At 39.7% G+C, this 18,414-nt stretch overlaps 1 protein-coding gene across 2 annotated transcripts in view; it reads right to left on the bottom strand.

The window, feature by feature from the left end:
• The window catches only part of SYNJ2BP (synaptojanin 2 binding protein), a 48,390-nt gene extending 43,439 nt beyond the window's left edge, over positions 1 to 4,951 (bottom strand). For both annotated transcript variants that reach the window (XM_037031649.1, XM_037031650.1), the window contains exon 1: positions 4,772 to 4,951. In XM_037031649.1, the coding sequence (XP_036887544.1) occupies positions 4,772 to 4,835 (64 nt within the window). In that variant the 5' untranslated portion in view covers positions 4,836 to 4,951. The remainder of the gene's footprint in view (positions 1 to 4,771) is intronic.
• Between the last annotated feature and the right edge of the window lie 13,463 nt (positions 4,952 to 18,414).

Genomic DNA, 18,414 nt, shown 5'->3' with positions numbered 1-18,414 from the left:
TTTTGATGGTTGCCAGATGGGATGGGGGGAGTCAAGGGAACAGGTGAAAAAGGTGAAGGGATTAAGAAGCACAAATTGCTTGTTAAAGAATAGTCATGCAGATGTAAAGGATAGTATAAGGAATAGAGTAGTCAAAGAATATATATGCATGACCAATGGACATGAACAGCAGTGTGTGAATTGCCTGAGGGAGTGGGGTGGTATTGGTGGAGGGGGAAAACGAAAAAAAAAATGGGACAACTATAATAGCATAAACAATAAAATACAATTTGAATTAAATGTAAAAAAATAAGGAGCTGTGTGACATTGAGAGTCAAGGTTTTCTCATTTGCAAAACAGAATAATAACCATTTCTTCTGTTCTTTGTTGGGAGCAGATGAGACAAAATGCTTAATGTGGCAATACACGACAAGCACTCAAAAAGAGGTGTGTGCTACTCAATAAGAGGATATATAGCCTGGGTTTGAAAGGCCTCCTGGAGGCAGTGACTCTTGAATTCAGTCTTAACCACTGAAAAGGAAGGGGAAGGAATTAAAAAAGAATCTTAAAGAAAGGTTAAGTTTCCACTGTAACACTGAGAATTTTTCATAATCCAGTCTTACCCATCTCACCAACCTCATGTCTCCTTCAAACCCCCTCTTCCAGGTTGGTTTACTTACTAAGTTCAGAATATGTTTATTTACTTTCTTATCTCTATCACTGCTTAAGCATACCCATCCCTGTTCCTCACATTAGCCTAAAGCCTGCTTGTAAAATCAACATAAATTCTACCTTCTTGTAATTGATCAATCTGGTACTTATCAACAGCTCCATTCTTTGAACTTTTCCATCACAGGGTCAGATACACACACTCCCCTACACACTTCCTTTGCACTGAGATTTAACTTTTTACATGAGAATGCCATGTCTCTACTAAAATGTAATTTCCATGAGGGCTATGTTTCACATAATCAAGAGAAAATAGGGCACGGATATAGCATTTTAGTCTCATATCTATTTGGTACATGAAGGAATAGATCAGAAAACTGTTAGCAACAGCCTCAGGGTTAAACACAAAGCACATGACAGATCTGTAGTAGCTTAAATGCTTAGACTTAATAAGGTTTCTTGTTTTTAGGTCCTTGTCTTGACATGCCCTCACCTCTATCAACAGCAACCTATAAAAACTTTCCACTGTTGATTGTGTAAGTCATTCAAGATGCCTCAAATCCTTCTGGGAATAAGGCACAAAATACCAAAATAAAGGTCAGGAGACAGGCTGACAGACAACACTTTAGACATGGCTACTATACTGGGAGGTAGCATATGAAACAGCAGAATCAACAGATATTGGAACTTACTGGCTATAGAACTTGGAAATCCTTAATCTCCCTGAGAAACAATTTCCTCATCTAATTATGTGGATTAATCACTTACCACTCAGTTGCTGTGAAAATTAAATGACTTAATACATATATAAAGTAGCACAGTGCCAGAAAGATAATACTTAATTATTCATTATTAAAACATTATACCAACCCATTTATCCTCTGTAACTCCTTTAAAGAAAGTAGTAAAAAAGTGATTTACTTCCCTCTTAAAAGATATATCAAGATCAACTTGCTGAAACCCATTGAGGCCACAGGCCTGAACAAGGAATCCTAACCCTAACACCCAATGTACAGTAGGGTCATCTTTATGGCTAATCTCTACCTGTTACAGTGAGGGGGGGGAGCTAGATTAGATTCTTGTCATACTTAGAATAACTGAGTCTTTCCAACATTAAGAACATCCAATTTTTGATAAAGGAAAAAGTGGGAGGCTTAAACTGGACTCCCACAGAAAGCTGGACTCCCACAGAAAGAAAAGAGATAAACAGTGTTCCATAAAGCATAACAGGTAAACTCTTCACACCCCTGAAGGCATATGAGATTGTGACCACCACCTCTGACAATTCTTCCAGCACCCACTGTTAGTCCAAGATGGCAAGAATCATAAAATAACACATGAAATGGGCCAAAGAATCCTGAACTCTTGGAAGTGGAAGAAACCTCCAAAGTCATCTGGCTTGAGCCTCTCCTTACACAGTTGAGGAAGCTGGTACAGGAAAGTAGCCAAAATGCACGCCAAGCTTCTTTTTTGCCTCCATAGATACTCACTTCATTTTTTTAATTTTCCGAAGATTTCATTATTTCTCACACAGTAAGCAAGATTAGACAGAACAGTTCCTTTGCCTTGTAAAATGACCCCATCCACTGGAAATATCCAAGACTCCTGCCCCTAACACAGAACACTGGCACAAAAAAGCAAAGGTATATACATTCTTACAGTTACCTGATTGAACTATCAAGTCCCTGCATTGGAAGTTGTACAAAGACAAAGAGTGCCAATACAGCCTACAAACAGAAATGCATACTGAGAACCAGGGACTTTTCATAGTTCGTTTATATAAAGAAAGATCTGCATGGGACTGGCAAAATCACTGGAAGTATCTAGTGGTGACAACTGACTTCTTCCCTGTATATCTTCATGATGACAAGTAAGAAAAGCTGAATTAGACTGTAACACTTCTTAGGAGTACCCCATACCAGGTAACTAGTTCTGGGAGGTGATGAACAGGAACTTAATACCCTTCCTTGTTAACTGAACCAACCAAACTTCAAGTGATTATTTTAATCTAAATTCAATCCAAAATGTGTGGCTCTACTCTCCTAAGTTATCACCTTGTATGAGAAAGACATGAACATACTTAGGAAAATTAAAGAAGTCACCCAGTGAATAAATCCATTCACTTGGAATAAATGCACATACAATACAGAAATTAAACCACTTTTGGGTGAAATGTATTCACTAGATATAATTATTCTTCTCAATTAGTCCCTTGAAGTTTGTCCTAACCCAATGATTCAAAGAAAAAGCTAACTTTAGGAACTTTGGGTCTACAACATCAACACAAAATTTTAGTGAATGGTGAACTAAACATTAAGCAACATTGTTAGGCAAATACCAAAAAAGGTAAAGAGATACTATACTGAACTTTAAAAACATTTAGTGACTACAACATGCAAGATAATATCAGAGTTCTCCTCTGCTCTAGTCAGGAGACTCAGGAAATACTTTTGGATGCCAAAGTCAAAGGACTATGTCCAAATATGTTAAAATTCTTAAGAGACAACAATCAAACCTCAAACCACATCACAAAAGAGCAAATGTAATAACTAGTAATATTTGGGATATAGAAGAAACAAACAGAAGCAGGACAGCTAGATGCCTTTAAAATATTTGCAGGGTAATCAGAAAAGAGGCTACCTTTATTTTAGTGGGCCCTAGGAGAAGAACAAGTACCAAAAGATGAAAAACAGAAAAACAAATTTTGGAATAACAATAACTTTCCATGTTAGCTTCAAATGTCAATAGAATCAACTTCCAATATTTTATAACGAGAAAGAAGGCAAAGTATGAATGATCCTGAAAGCCATATTTTATGGAGAATAATCTGTGAGTGGTGGTCAGGCTATTTGCAAAATTCCAGGTGAGAAAAGACAATGGACTGTTTTAGGTAGTAGTGATGGGAACAGAAAGGAGTGGAAGGCTCACAGAAACATTTCAGAGATAGAGCCATTCACCTACTCACAATAGAATTACACTCACAATAACAGAAATAGTAAATACTTACATAGTGTTACCACGTGTAAAGAAATGTTCCAAATGTTTTACATAGTTGAACTCACTTCATTCTCAAAACCCTATGAAATGTATTCTATCATCATACACAATTTACCAACCAGAAACTAAGGCTTTCATCAGTAAAGTTGGTCAAAGAATAAATATTAAAGAACGTAGGAAGTTAGATACTAGATTTGGACCTACATAATCCCAAAGCTAAAGCTCTGAATCCATACACTAGACAGGTGTAAAAGAAAGACAACAACATTGAAGGCAGGCAGCATGTAGTAATGGTAACAGTCCAGTGAGTGACTGGAGTGGCAGGAGGGTTAAGAGGACTGTAAGGGCAGGTAAAGATTTGGCAGTAGCAGAATCAGGGAACCACTATCCCTGTCAAGAAACAGAAAATTGGTGGCAATCTAGAAACACCATGCACTCTGTTTAAAAAAAGAGAAAAGAGAGAGAACGAGGAAAAAAACCCCAAATAATAAAACACTTGCATTGAATCCACATTCCTAGAGATGGAACATAAAAATTAACTTTTTAGTTGCTGTTTTTAAGCAAAACCCTGGGTAATTCTGAAGCAGAACCAGGTTTGGGAACTTCTGTAATAGATCTCTTTCTGCTTTTAAATTCTAGTTGATATTAAATGAATTTCCCCGAAATGAAAGGAGGGAGGGACGCAGGGATACCAGCACGACGAAAACTGCTGTGCATTTACAGTCTACACCGCTTATGTTCCCGTTTTTACTAAACAGTCTCTCGTAGGAATGGGTACAGATCAGGCCGTGGAAGGAGGGGTTTGTCGTTCATGGTGTGCTAGCTAAAGAGCAGGCTTTCCCCTGCGATTTTCTAGTACATTAGCAGAAAAAAGCGCGTCCTGACTATAATGCACGTGGTAATCCAATTTTTAAAAAAATGAGATTGGCTTTCTCAGGCTATGGTGTGTCTGGCTAACGATGGATGACAAGATACTGGTTTACGTGCTCAAAAGGGTTACAGGAAAGCCCTAGGTGGGTGCCTGCCCGCTCAGAGGCCAAAAGAATACGGCTCACCCGAAGAGGTGTCTGCTCTGCCATCACACTTCAAGTACCCCACTCCCGGAGACGAGCTGTGCCGCGCATACCTGAGGGTCCTCTGGTAAGATTGATCTCTTCCTCAGTGACCAAATAATCCACTCTTCCGTTCATGTTTTCCTGCCTGTCTGGTCTCCCACCTCGTCGACTAGCGCTAGCACAGGTGAAGGTGAATCAATCTCAGAGGAGCACCCCAAACCCAGCACTTTCGGTTGCAGCAGCTCCTGGACCGGAAGGGGAAGCCGAGAGCGCTGCGAGCGCCGGGAACTCTGGGAATCGTGGTTCTGGCGGCTGACGCGCGGCGTCCTCTCCCCCGGCGCTCGAAGGGGAGTGTGAGGGTAGTAACAGTGAGAGAAAGAAGTAAATTCATCGTGTCAAGGACAAGTTAACAATAGAATATCTTGCCGCTTCAGAAAGTCTCTGTAAGTGCAGGAAAAAAAGAGAGAGAGAGCGAGCTGGGAGAGCTCTATTATTCGATAAGCATTAATTAGACCAGACTGGGCTGCGCGTCGCAGGCGAGCTGCTAAACGCGATCCCAAAGACAGACAGAAACCTCACTCTTCTGTGGAACCAAGCACATGCCATCCGTGACAAGCGCATGTTTTCATGTCAGAGGACTAAACACCGTTTGCTATACATCCTTTGGTAAGTCGCCCTTTGAGTAGCCATTTGTGTTAGTTACTTGCCATTATCCTAAGTAAAAAAATAAAACTACTGTCTCTGTGACAAGCAGGTACTTCCAGCTTGGAGCATGGCTCCTGTATACATATAAAAGGCTCAATGGAAGGATCTATGATTTCAGGTTTGCTCAAGAAAATCCTTTAAGAAAAGAAGGGGGAGTGGATAAATGATAATGGAAAAAGATTATTTTTTAATTTAAATTTAAAACGAGATAAAGTATCACCAGTTTTGAAGTTTAAAAAAATAATAAAAGGGAAGAGGGATAATGGTCTCTTCCTTTTAAGAAAGGGAGAGAATTCAATCTTTAAAAAACAAAAATCCTTATGGTAAGACTAATGGGTGAACTACCCACGACTTCCGCCCAACCTTCCTAACTCTTGAGGTGGATTTCCAAAACAGGGCTTGAAAGAACCTTCAAGGGTCAAAAACTCACAAGCCCTAAGAACCAAGAAGGCGGCTTAAATGTAGAAAGCAGCTGGGAGTTAAACCACAGGAATTGGGGGTGGGGACTGTAAAGAAAGCAGTTCTAATTAAGTCATTCAAATTCAGATTAAATAATTAAAACAGAAGCTTCTGTGTTTACCAAACAGAACAAGGAGGATACCCCTGGAAGGCCTTTTATTTGCTAATCCTGTGAGAAGTTCATGTGGGATAGTGGACCAGAACTCAGGAGATAACGTCAGAAGGCTTGATCTCAAGTTTTGTTTTTTTATCTTCCAGTTGTCTAGCTTTGACCAGGTAACATAATTATCTCCTGTACTCCCCCCATTTCTAAAAAGGCATAATAATAGATCTTTAAAAGGTTGTTGAAAGGGTAAGACGAGATGAAACTTTAAAAATTACTTCTCAACTTCAAAATCAGATTCCCATCATCGTTACTGCCAACTCTCTTTAACATATGGTGGCTGGATGAGTGAATAAAATGATCATAAAAGTGCCCTGGCTGGTGTGGCTCAGTGGATTGAGTGCCAGCCTGCAAACCAAAGGGTCACCTATTCAATTCAATGTGTCAGGGCACATGCCTGGGTTGTGGGCCAGGTCCTTGGCCAATGGGCGTGTAAGAGGAAACCACACACTGATGTTTTTCTCTCCCTTTCTTTCTCCTTCCCTTCTCCTTCTCTCCCTTTCTCCTTCCCTTTACTCTATAAATAAATAAATAAATAAATAAATAAATAAATAAATAAATAAAATCATTTTTAAAAATGATCATAAAAGAAGAGAATGATAAGTGAAAAAAACTAAGGTAAGAGACGCATTTGAACATTAAGAGAAAAAATGATCAAATAGAAATTGGAAAAGAAAATCAAGAAAATTATCAATGAAGAAATTTGGAGAAAAAAGTTCTTTTGTGGACCACTTATGGGGAAGTCACTACTCTGAACCTGAGAAGATTGCCCTTTTCACCAGAGCACACAGCTTCAAGAGAAACACAACTCGGTAAAAGGAAAAATCACCGAATAAGTTCAGGAAATGCTGGTGGTAAGTGAAGTGACAGATTAGACATGTAAATTGTCTTTATATCTTAATGTGAGTAAATTTTTTTAACAGTGAGGAAACTTGAATATGTAGGAAGAAAATAACAGAGAATATAGGGATTTCTGCTCAGAGAAAACAATGAGAATTACAGATTCAGGATAGTGATGAGGTATTTAGGGAATAACAAACACAACGGAGTCTGTGAGTGAAAAAAGCAGAATGAGTGGTAGGTGATGGCACTGAATGAGTAGGCTAGAAACAGATCATGGAGGAACACTGGTGTAGAGATAACACACTTAATTCTATATACGATAGGCTTGCATGGAGGTTTATTTATCTCATATTAAATAATTCTAAAAAATCAATAGTTTAGGCCTGCTATCAAGGCTCCTCAGACCCAGGTTCCTTCCAGCTTTCTGTCCTCTCCAGCCCCCACCCCAGAGTATGGCCTTTGCTCTATGGACCAGAATGGTTAAGATGGGTTTTGGAACTTCAACTATCATTTTCACATTCCAACAAAGTAGTGAAAAAAAGGCAAAGAAAGGTTCATTCCATACCTTTACAGAGACCTCTTGGAAGTTTCATACACTTCTTACTTCTCATTAGCAAGAAACCCTTACTTTACAATGAGGGAGGCCTAAAATATGTTATATTTTAGTGGGGTGGAGATGTGCCAAATAAAAAAATCAGGGTTACTAATATACTTTGAAAGGGGAGAATGGATATTGGGAGGCCATAGGTAATCTGGCATAAGAAATGACACTTTCTGTCCGAGCTAGCCTTTCTGTTCAAGGCCTTATGACCTTGAGGTATGCAAAAACTCTGAATCTTGGTTATTTCAGCCTATTATTTATAAGATTAATGAAAACTTTGTCTCACAGCTTGAGGCCTTTACTGACAACTTGCTCTGTTTTTGCACATTTTATGTCATATTCACTTTGTCTTCCCATTGTTCTCTTTGTTCCTATCTCCTTCCTACTTCAATATTTTATTCTGTCAGCCTCTCTGATGACTAACTCATTGATATATTTCATTTAGGACTTAACTCCCTCTTCTTTGATATGGCATTTGTTCCAACTTGCTGCTATATAAGTAACCTCCTTGGTTTCAGACTTGCATATTTTATTTTTTATATGCTTCCTTAAGTGATTAAACCTTTTTCTGATTGACATTTGTTTACTTACTATGTTATTACATTTTATTAAATTGTATTAGTTTGTTAGGGCTACCATAACAAATCCCACAGAGTGAGTGGCTTAAACAACAAAAAATTTATTTTCTCATAGTTCTGGAGACTAGAAGTCCAAGATCAGGGTGTTGGTAGTATTGGGGTCTTCCCAGGCCTCTCTCATTGGCTTGTAGATGTCTGTCTTCTTCCTCTGTGTATACATGTTCTTCCTTCTATATGTGCAAAATATATGTCCAAATTTCCTCTTCTAATAAGGACACCAGTTATATTGATTTAGAGCTCATCCTAAAGATCTCACTATAACTTACCTCTATAAAGACCTTATCTCCAAATATGTTTAGCCTTCTGAAAATACTGCAGATTAGAACTTCAACATATAAACTTTGCGGGGACACAGTTTATCCCATAACACAGATTACAGTGATGACTTACAGATTTTAGAACTGTTGTATATCTTTAAAGTGACCCTGCATATCTGCTTTGGCCCATTACATGTTAGTTTTACAGTTTAATCCTGATACAGGACTATTTCTTTAATTTCCAAATTCTTGGGGAAAGTTGCACTATAGACCTCAACTACTGATAACAGCAAGTATCAACAAGGCATTTACAATGATCTCATCTTCCCGCAGCCTTTTTGGTTGGTACTCTCCATTCTTTTGTATAAATATACTCTCTTCACAAGAAATCTAATTTAGTCTCCTGATTATGAATGCCATTAATATTCCAGTCTTCACCTCTTCATTTTGCATTAATTTTGTATCAGCTGTCTACGTGTCATCTCCAAATTTGGATACTTAATAGGCACCTTAAATTATCATAATAAAAATAGAATTCCTAATCCCTGTGCCTCCAAACCTACAAGGTCTGTCCATAAAAAGTCCAACCATTGTTCATATAATGAGAATGGTTTGTGTGACATTGATGTAACTTGGCAGCCATGGAGAGTGGACTGGAATGCACATACATGAACCATGGTAACCTCACTGTACTAATCAGTGGAAGCAGTAGATGTCATTGAGTGAGCATATGTACTGTGCGGCTGTCACATTCAAAGCTGCCGAGTGAGTAGAGCAACAAATCTGCATCAAACTTGACATTAAGCATGAGCGTTCCTCCACAGAAACTATTCAGGTGATTCAGAAGACTACAGCAATGGGTAACTGGTGACTGGCAGCTTCATCACAACAGTGCACCCACTCACTGGCAAAACATGAAATCACTCAGGTGACTCAGTTCCCCCTACAGCCCAGATTTGGCACTCTGCGACTTCTGACTCCCAAAACTAAAATCACCTTTGAAAGGGAAGAGATTTCAGACATTGATGAGATTCAGGAGATTATAACAGGGCAGCTGATGGAGACTGGGAGAATTGTGTGAGGTCCCAAGGTGCCTACTTTGAAGGGGACTGAGCTGTCATTGTCCTGTATACAATGTTCCTTGTATCTTATATCTTTTACAATAAATGTCTCTATTTTTCATCTTACATAGCTGGATACCTTCTGGACAAACCTTTTATACCTCCTTTAGTCTTTTCCCTTCCTTGGGTCACTTGATTTGCTCAATTCAAATAAAAATCTTCACAAGCATTCTTGATCATACTTTCTCTCACACCCTACATACAACCCCTCAGAAAGTCTGGCTGTCTCTACACACAAAAATATATACTCTGTATCTGACAATCTCTGCTACTACCATCTTTTCCAAATCACCAGTAGTTATTGACTGACTTCAGCTATTCTTCCTAACAGTTGGCCCTATTGCTACTCCTACCCTCAATACATTCTTCCCATAGAAGTTGAGGCAATCTTGCAAAAATGTAAATTAGATCATGCCATGTATCTGCTTAAAATCTTTCAATCAATTCCATCTGACTTAGAATAAATGTTAAAAGTCCTTAATATTGCCCACAAGGTCCCACGTGATCTGGCCTGTATCTAGCTTTCTCATTCACCTACTACCACAACCCCCTTCCCTCTCACTCACTACTTTGCACTTTTCCTGGCCTTTTTTCTATTCCTCAAACAAATACATTAATTTTTGCTTTAGATCTTTGCATTTGCTCTGTCATCTGCCCCCACTCCATGTTCAGTGCTTTATGTTATTACCTAGAAGAGTTGGTAGCAGAAAGAATGTATTTCAGTAATAATAAAACTTAAACTCAGTCACTTGCAGAAGGCAACACTGCACTTGTCATTTGTTGTCTCATTACTTACTGCTCCCATTGGTGTCCTAGCTCTACTACTTGTTTTCCTTTCTGTTATTACCATTAATGTTACTGATGTCCTCAAAATGAATCCAGAATGTTTCCTTCCAAAAGGCAGCCTATTTTTTTCAGACTGCCAAAAGAAAATCTTGTCCCATTGCTAAAAACTGGTTAAAGTTTATATGCTGTATCTTTGAATGCAACTTTTATATACAGTAGCAAGAGTCTCTTTAAGGTTACAGTGGTCTTACCCTGGCTGGTGTGGCTCAGTAGATTGAGTGCCAGCCTGCTAAACAAAGGGTTACTGGTTCAATTCCTAACCTTGGGCATATGCCTAGGTTGTGAGCCAGGTCCCCAGTGGGGAGTGGGGTACGTGAGAGGCAACCATACATTGATGTTTCTCTTCCTCTGTTTTTCCCTTCCTTCCTCTCTCTCTAAAAATAAATAAAATCTTTTTTAATAGAATAAAATCAGAATGGTCTCTACTGATACATTTCATGCTTTCATGGTAATTGGCTTTATGATGCTGCCATTGGGGGATGAAACCTTGTTATTCAATATTAGATCCAGATGTATTATCTCTTGCTCTTAAGTATGTTGTTTTCTGCAATCTGTGACAACATGGGTGAACCTGGAGGACATAATGCTAAGTGAAATAAGCCAGATAGAAAAATATAAATACTGGATAATCTCACTCTTTTATTTTTTTAGTATATATTTTATTGATTATACCATTACAGTTGTTCTATTCCCCCCTTCATTCCCCTCCACCCGCATACTCCCTCTCCCACCATTCTCCCCCCCCTTAGTTTATAACCACGTGTCTCAATTTCTTTAGATTCTGTATTTCCCCCACTATTCTTGCCCTCCCCCTATCTATTTTCTACCTACTGTCTATGCTATTTTCTGTACCTTCTCCCCCCTTCTCCTCCTCCCTCTCCCCTGTTGCTAACCCTCCATGTGTTCTTCATTTCTATGGTTCCACTCCTGATTTAGCTGTCCTCTTGGTTGGCTTTTGTTTTAGGTGTGGTTGTTAATAACTGTGAGTTTGCTGTCCTTTCACTCTTCCTATTTTTTATGTTCTTTTTCTTATATAAGACCCTTTAGCATTTCATATAATAGGGCTTGGTGATGATGAACTCCTTGAACTTGACCTTATCTGAGAAGCACTTTATCTGTCCTTCCATTCTAAATGAAAGCTTTGCTGGATAAAGCAATCTTGGCTGTAGGTCTTTGGATTTCATGACTTGGAATACTTCTTTCCAGCCCCTTCTTGCCTGTAAGGTCTCATTTGAGAAATCAGCTGACAGTCTGATGGGTACTCCTTTGTAGGTGACTGTCCCCTTATCTCTTGCTGCTTCTAGGATTCTCTCCTTCATTTTAATCTTGGCTAGTGTAATTCTGATGTGCCTTGGTGTGTTCCTTCTTGGGTCCAACTTCTTTGGGACTCTCTGAGCTTCCTGGATTTCCTGGAAGTCTATTTCCTTTGCCAGACTGGGGAAGTTCTCCTTTAATATTTGTTCAAATACGTTTTCCACTCATGGCTGTTTCTTTCCCCCTTCTGGTACCCCTATAATCTGGATGTTGGAACGTTTAAAGATGTCCTGGAGGTTCCTAAGCCTCTCCTCATTTTTTTGAATTCTCATTTCTTCATTCTTTTCTGGTTGGATGTTTCGTTCTTCCTTCTGGTCCATTCCATTGATTTGTGTCCCAGTTTCCTTTCCATCACTGTTGGTTTCCTGTGCATCTCCCTTCATTTCAATTAGTTTAGCCTTCATATGTTCCTCTAATTTGTGACTATAATCAACCAGTTCTGTGAGCATCCTGATAAACAGTGTCTTGAACTGTGCATCTGAGAGGCTGGCAGTCTCTTGGTCACTTAGAGTTATGGGCTCTGGGACTTTGAGTTCTTCTTGAGCCATCTTTTGGGCTGTTCATGCCTGTTACATATCAGGATCGGAGCCCTAGGTGTTCACCAGAGCAGGGCAACTCAGTGGCTGGGTTGTGATGCTGTATGTATGGGCGGGGCCAAAGAGGAGCACTGGTGGTCCTGTCTGCCACCTCTTGCCACCGCCGCTGCCGCCACTGCTGCTGCCACCACCACTGCCACAGGTGCCGCAGCTGCCACCGTCACCGGGGCCTGCATGTTTTGTCCCACTGCACGTGAGTGTGCCACTGCCGTCAGCCCTCCACCACTGGGTTTGCCCTCTGGGGCCTGCGCGGTCCGTCTCACTGTGCATGGATGTGCGACCACAGTCAGTCTGCCCCGCACCCCAACTGGTTCTGGGCTGCCTGCGCGCCTAGGTCGGGGGATCTTTCCTGCCCGACCCTGCTCTGCTGCTGGCTCCGCCCCTCTTACCACCCTGGTTGAATGGTTCGTTGTTGTCAGACTTCCGTATAATTCAATTTTCTGTTCTTTGGCTGTGTCTTTGTTCTCCAAACCTTTGTTGTATTCAAACTTGGTTGTGGGAGAAGGCACAGTGTTTCCACCTATGCCTCCATCTTTGCAGAAGTCTGACTCATTCTTTTATTTATAATTGAAATCTTAAAAAAAAAAGTCAAACTCACAAAAGCCTAGAGTAGAATGGTGGATTCCATAGCTGACGGGGTTGGATAAATGAAGAGATACTGGTCAAAGTGTGCACTTTGAGGTATAGTATCAATAAGTTCTGGGGGTCTAATGTATAGAATGGTGACTATAGTTGACAGTACCATGTGGTATACTTGAAATTTGCTACCAGAGTAGATCTTAAGTGTTCTCACCACACATACATACACAAAGGTAACTGTGTGGGGTGATGGATATATTAATTAACTTGATTGTGGTAATCAAATCACAACATATACATATATCAATCATATTATCATGTTGTGTGCTTCATATATATGTATGTATATATGTGTGTTTATGCATACACACACACACTTTTATTGGTCAATTATACCTCAATAAACCTGCAGGGGAAGAGTGGTCCTTCTGTCGTAGTGTGTACGATGCCTTACAACTTCATCTTTTCCCCACCAGAGACCCTATTTCAATTTTATGGTCCTCAAGGGAAGTTCAAGATAGAATACCATGGGGAAGCTACCTGTCGGGCTCTTTGAATTCAGTAGAGCACCATAACTCTGACTTTGTAAGAGGAAGACTTGCAGTGGCCCATAGATCCTTGATTGTCAAAGATGCTGACTACAGCTTTGACAATCAAGATTATTTGCCATCCATGCTACCACTGTTGAAGTAAGCATTCAGGGTGGAGCAAAAGGAGGTTTACAGTTGTTCATATGGAAAAATAATACATTAAATAATAAATAATAATACAAGAATAAACTGTACTCACATTGTAAGTACACAAAAACCTACTTTTGCCCCACCCTGTATACCTCAATGTCATTTTGTAATAAACCTGTAAGACTCAGATAGTAGAGCATTAAGGCCAAAGTTAAGCTCCATTATTTACCAGCTATATAGCCCAGAGAAAACCATTAGCTTTTTGGTCTCAGTTTCTTCTTGTATAAAGTAGAGATAATAATATCTATGATCTAGGATAACAGTGAAGATCAAATGAAATAATATTAAGCAGATAGTATTGTGACTAGAATACAGTAAGTTATCAGTGAATACGAACAGTTAATTTCACTATTTTTAATACTGTTATTATTATACAATTATGGGTATACCACCCATGAATTGAAAACTAGTGAACAGACTCTGAATGAAAACAGCGAATAATGAATTCCATCTAAAAGCCACTTGCTCTAAAATATTTTGTCAACTGTGCAATGGGGAAAGATAGCAGCAAGGTAGGTGGGAGTGGAGCCCACTTCCTCCTGAGCCCAGCTGGAACACCCATCCAATCTTCTGAGAAACAGAGTGAACAATGAGTGGAATCCCAGCTCATATGAAGTTTGGAGGCCAAAAATTATAGAGGACACTGAAAAACAGACGGTAAGGAGATTGTGTTGGGATGGTAAAGTACCCAGGACCTGCGTGGGGACCAAGGCTGCTGTGGCCCTTGGCCCAGAGCCTGCTATAGATCCTTGGAGGAGAGCCAGATCACCAGCTCCCTCTCCTACTAGAGCAGGGAGGGCAGTGCAGCACCAGGAAGGACCTTGATGCTTAAAGTTGCTGAGGGGAATAAAGATGAAGTGGGAGACGCACAGGGGTGGCGTTCACACACTGAGACTGTGGATGCAGAGAAACTGGGGAGCCGGGTGACACTTGGAGAAGGGAGAAGTGTTGGGCCATGTGGGACCCTGACCTGGATAGTCACCATTCTGGTTAGAAAGTTGGGCTATATGAAAAGCTGGGTGCTTTTTAAGATTGGTGAGCTTAAACAAGAAGATTTTACACAAAAAAAGAATCCCAGCTGCTGTTTAAGGAACTCTCACCCAGTGGCTGGCTTGTGCCCCTCCCCTTGAGTGGCTGATTGATGCCACTCACCCGCACTTGACTCACACTGCTTGCCCAGCAGCTGATTTGAGCTACTAGCTCCTGGCCTCTGACTTGTGCCATTTGCCCAGCTGTGGGCTCTGGCTGTGATGGGCTTGTGAAGAGGAAGGAGGTGCACCACATAGACCACAGCACAACTGGTGGATTAAAAGTACCACCCTGGTGTAGCTGGACAGTGGGGGCCCAGCAGCTCATGAAGGACCTGGGCAGGAAGCTGGGCAACTGTGAATATTGCAGCCCAGATCTGGCCCCATCCTCGTAAAACCATGGGAAAGGAGAAAAGTAAAGCTCAGCCCCTCTCTGCCTGTGGCATCCAGGAAGGACAACAGAACTCACTTGGGGGTTTAAAGTCAGCAGGAGGCTTCCCCCCTTCCCTTTCTTTTCTTTTTTTCTTCTATCCCTCTTCTCCACACCCCGCCCCATCCCCAAGTGAGACAGTAAGACCTGGAGCTGTGAAAGGTCTAGAGACGGATCTAAAGTGGGAACACAAGGCTAACCCCAACAACAGAGGAACTGAGACAGATTTCACTTTGCTATCCTATAGAACTTGCATTTTATTCTTTTTTGTATTATTATTATTTTTTCATAGTTTACTTTTTATTTTATTAATTTTTTTATTTCTCTTCTTTCTATTTAGTTTTCATCATTTTGTTTCTTTGTTTAATTTATTGTTTGTCAGGTTTTCCTTATTCTCTCTTTCATATTGTATTTTAATTTTTCTTTGCTCACTTCACTCATGTTCCAATAACACACTACTCTTGGTCATGTACTTTCTATTCTTGTTATTCAAATCATATATTTCTTGTCATTTTATTATTGTTCCAGTATTATTGTAAATAATTGTTCCATACCATTGTAAATACTACATAGCATCCCTCCCTGATCTTAGCCCATTTCACTATCTCCCTGAGCTTTATTACTGTTGTGGTTAACTCTATTCTCTTGCACACTACACCTACTTTCTATTCTTTACTCTCACTATATCTCATCATCTAGACTCACACAAGTGCTCTGTTTTCTGGGTTCAGCTCACAATCCTCCCCTCTAACAAAAGTCTTATCTCATTTTCACCTTGTATAAAAAGTGGCTAGTTGGTTGAAATATCACAGTTAACGCTATACTTATCCAAAGGGTCTCCTATCTCTTCTCTAGTTGTTGGTACTTTAAATCCCATAGAATACTCTCCAGCTGTCTTAATCCATTTTGCCTTCCCCCGACACTGATCACAGACAAAATTAGGTGGGAGTTATGAAGATCAATGTACCTGCTGGAGGAGAGAACCCACCAACAAAGGAACCACCAACAGGTAAAAACCCAAGTACATGAGAGCCCACACAAACAAAAAAAAGATTTCTCAGACCTCGACGCATGGGGTCTACAGCGTTGTAGCTGAAACAAAAGAAATTCACATGGACTACCGAATCCTGTGGAAAAAAAGGGTGAGTGGCTTCTCTCTCAAGGGGAGAAAAGCCTCAACCCTTGCTCCAATGAGCTTTTATTGTCTTACTAGGCACATTACATGAAGGTCCTCATTAACTATGCACAAGTTTGCTTTAGGTGGTTACCTTATACAGAAAACAAAGGAGAGGATGCCAGTAATCACATCACAGAGGAGGGCTATTTGCAAATGAAAAGGCAAGAGTGCTTGAACGGGTTACACTGGTCCTTGGAAGGTTTAGTGTGGTTTTTAGAAAGTTACTTTGCAGTGTTTGCCACTGGGGGCTGGGCCCACACCACACAGAATGGTCTCCTACAAAAGGGCAAACCTAGAGCACCCAGAGAAGGAAATCAAAGAGACCACACCACTGAATCCCATAGAATTCCTACCATAGAAGTTCACCCTAGAAAGACAGCTAGCAAAGTGGAACATCAGGAAACAGAAACAAATGAAAAGACTCACCTAAAATGAGGAGACAAAAAAAGAACTTGCAATCAAAAGGAATGGAACTCACAGGCAATTGCAAAGAACTGAGCGGCAATTACAACAGTATGAAAAACACTATGAAATAGAAACTATAAACAAAAACCAGGAAAAATTTAAAAATACAAGTTTGGAAATAAACAGTAGGAGTAATTACAAACAGGCTGGATGAAGCAGAGGACAAAATTAGTAAGTTGGAAGACAAGGCAGAAACACCCAGGTAGAGCAGCTCACAAAAAAAGACTAAAAAAATATGAAGACAGCTAAGGGAACTCCAAGATAACATGAACTGCAACAACATTCAAATCATAAGAATACCAGAAAAAAAAAGGAACAAAGGATAGAAACCCTGTTTGGAAAAAAAAATGACAGAAAACTTTCTGAACCTGGAGAGGGAGAAAACATGCAAGTTGAGGAAGCACAGGGAGTCCCAATCAAGATGAACCCAAAGAGGCCTACTCTAAGATATTTCATAATTAAAATGCTTAGTTTTAAAGACAGAGAGAATCTTAAAAGCAGCAGGGGAGCAACAAGAAGTAATACAAAGGGGCTCCAATAAGGCCAACAGCTGCTTTCTCAACAGAAACACTCCAGTCCAGGAGAGAATGGCAGGAATATTCCAAGTAATGAAAAACAAAGGCCTGCAACCAAGACTACCCAGCAATGCTCTCAATTAAAACAGGAGGTGAAATAAGGAGTTTCCCAGACAAAAGAAGGCTGAAAGAATACATCTGCACCAAACCAGCACTACAAGAAATGCTAAAGGGACTACTATAAAAATAGAAAGGAAAAGAGTATAAGAGAAACACAGGTAAAAAGGGGGGAATGAATTAATATCTATCAATAATAACCTTAAATGTTAATGGTTAAGTGCTCCAATCAAAAGACATAGAGTAGCTGAATGGATAAGAGAACATGACTCACAATAATGCTGCCTACAAGAGACCCACCTCAGAACAAAAGACCTACACAAACTAAAAGTAAAGGGTTGGAAAAACATATTGCAAGAAAATGGACAGGAAAGAAAAGCCAGGGTAGCGATACTCAGATCAGTCAAAACAGACTTCAAAAAAAGGGCCATAAACAGAGACTCAGAAGGACACTTCATAATACTCAATGGAAGACTCCATCAAGAAGACTCCATAATGCATAAACATTATGCATCTAGCATAGGAGCACCCAAGTACATAAGGAAAATCTCAGAGGACTTCAAGAAAGATATTGATAGCAACACAATTATAGTAGGGGGTTTTAACACCACACTGTCGAAAATGGATAGATCTTCCAAACAAAGTATTAAAGATTTTGTGGCATTGAACAATGTCCTAGATCAAATGGACTTAACTGGTGTATATAGAGCTTTGCATCCCAAAGAAGCAAAATATACATTCTTTTCAAATGCGCATGGAACGTTTTCAAAGAAAAGAATACTTTGACTTATTCAAATAGACAGATATGTATTCTTAGCATTTTCTGAGTCCATAAAGATGCCAGTTCTTTCAAAAATATTAGTTCATGATCTCAACAGAAAAACCAATAATTTTTTAGAGTTAAATGATTTGATTATAAAGTCTATATAGCAAGTGAATATATAAACCAGCTAGAAAATTGCTGACAAAGATAATGAGGGGAAGGATAGCTCTATTTGATATTAAGATATAGTGTATAGAAAGCATGTGTAACTCAAACAGCATGGCATATAAATAATATGAAAGATGATCAATGAAGCAGTATAGAAAATTCAGAGAGAATCAAGTTCATAAGGAAATT

The sequence above is a fragment of the Sturnira hondurensis genome, unplaced genomic scaffold, assembly GCF_014824575.4.
Source record: "Sturnira hondurensis isolate 20B ecotype Veracruz unplaced genomic scaffold, ASM1482457v3 Scaffold0021143, whole genome shotgun sequence".
NCBI classification, from domain to species: domain Eukaryota; kingdom Metazoa; phylum Chordata; class Mammalia; order Chiroptera; family Phyllostomidae; genus Sturnira; species Sturnira hondurensis.
Note: the sequence above shows the minus strand (reverse complement) of the source record. Positions and strands in the feature narration are given on the sequence as shown.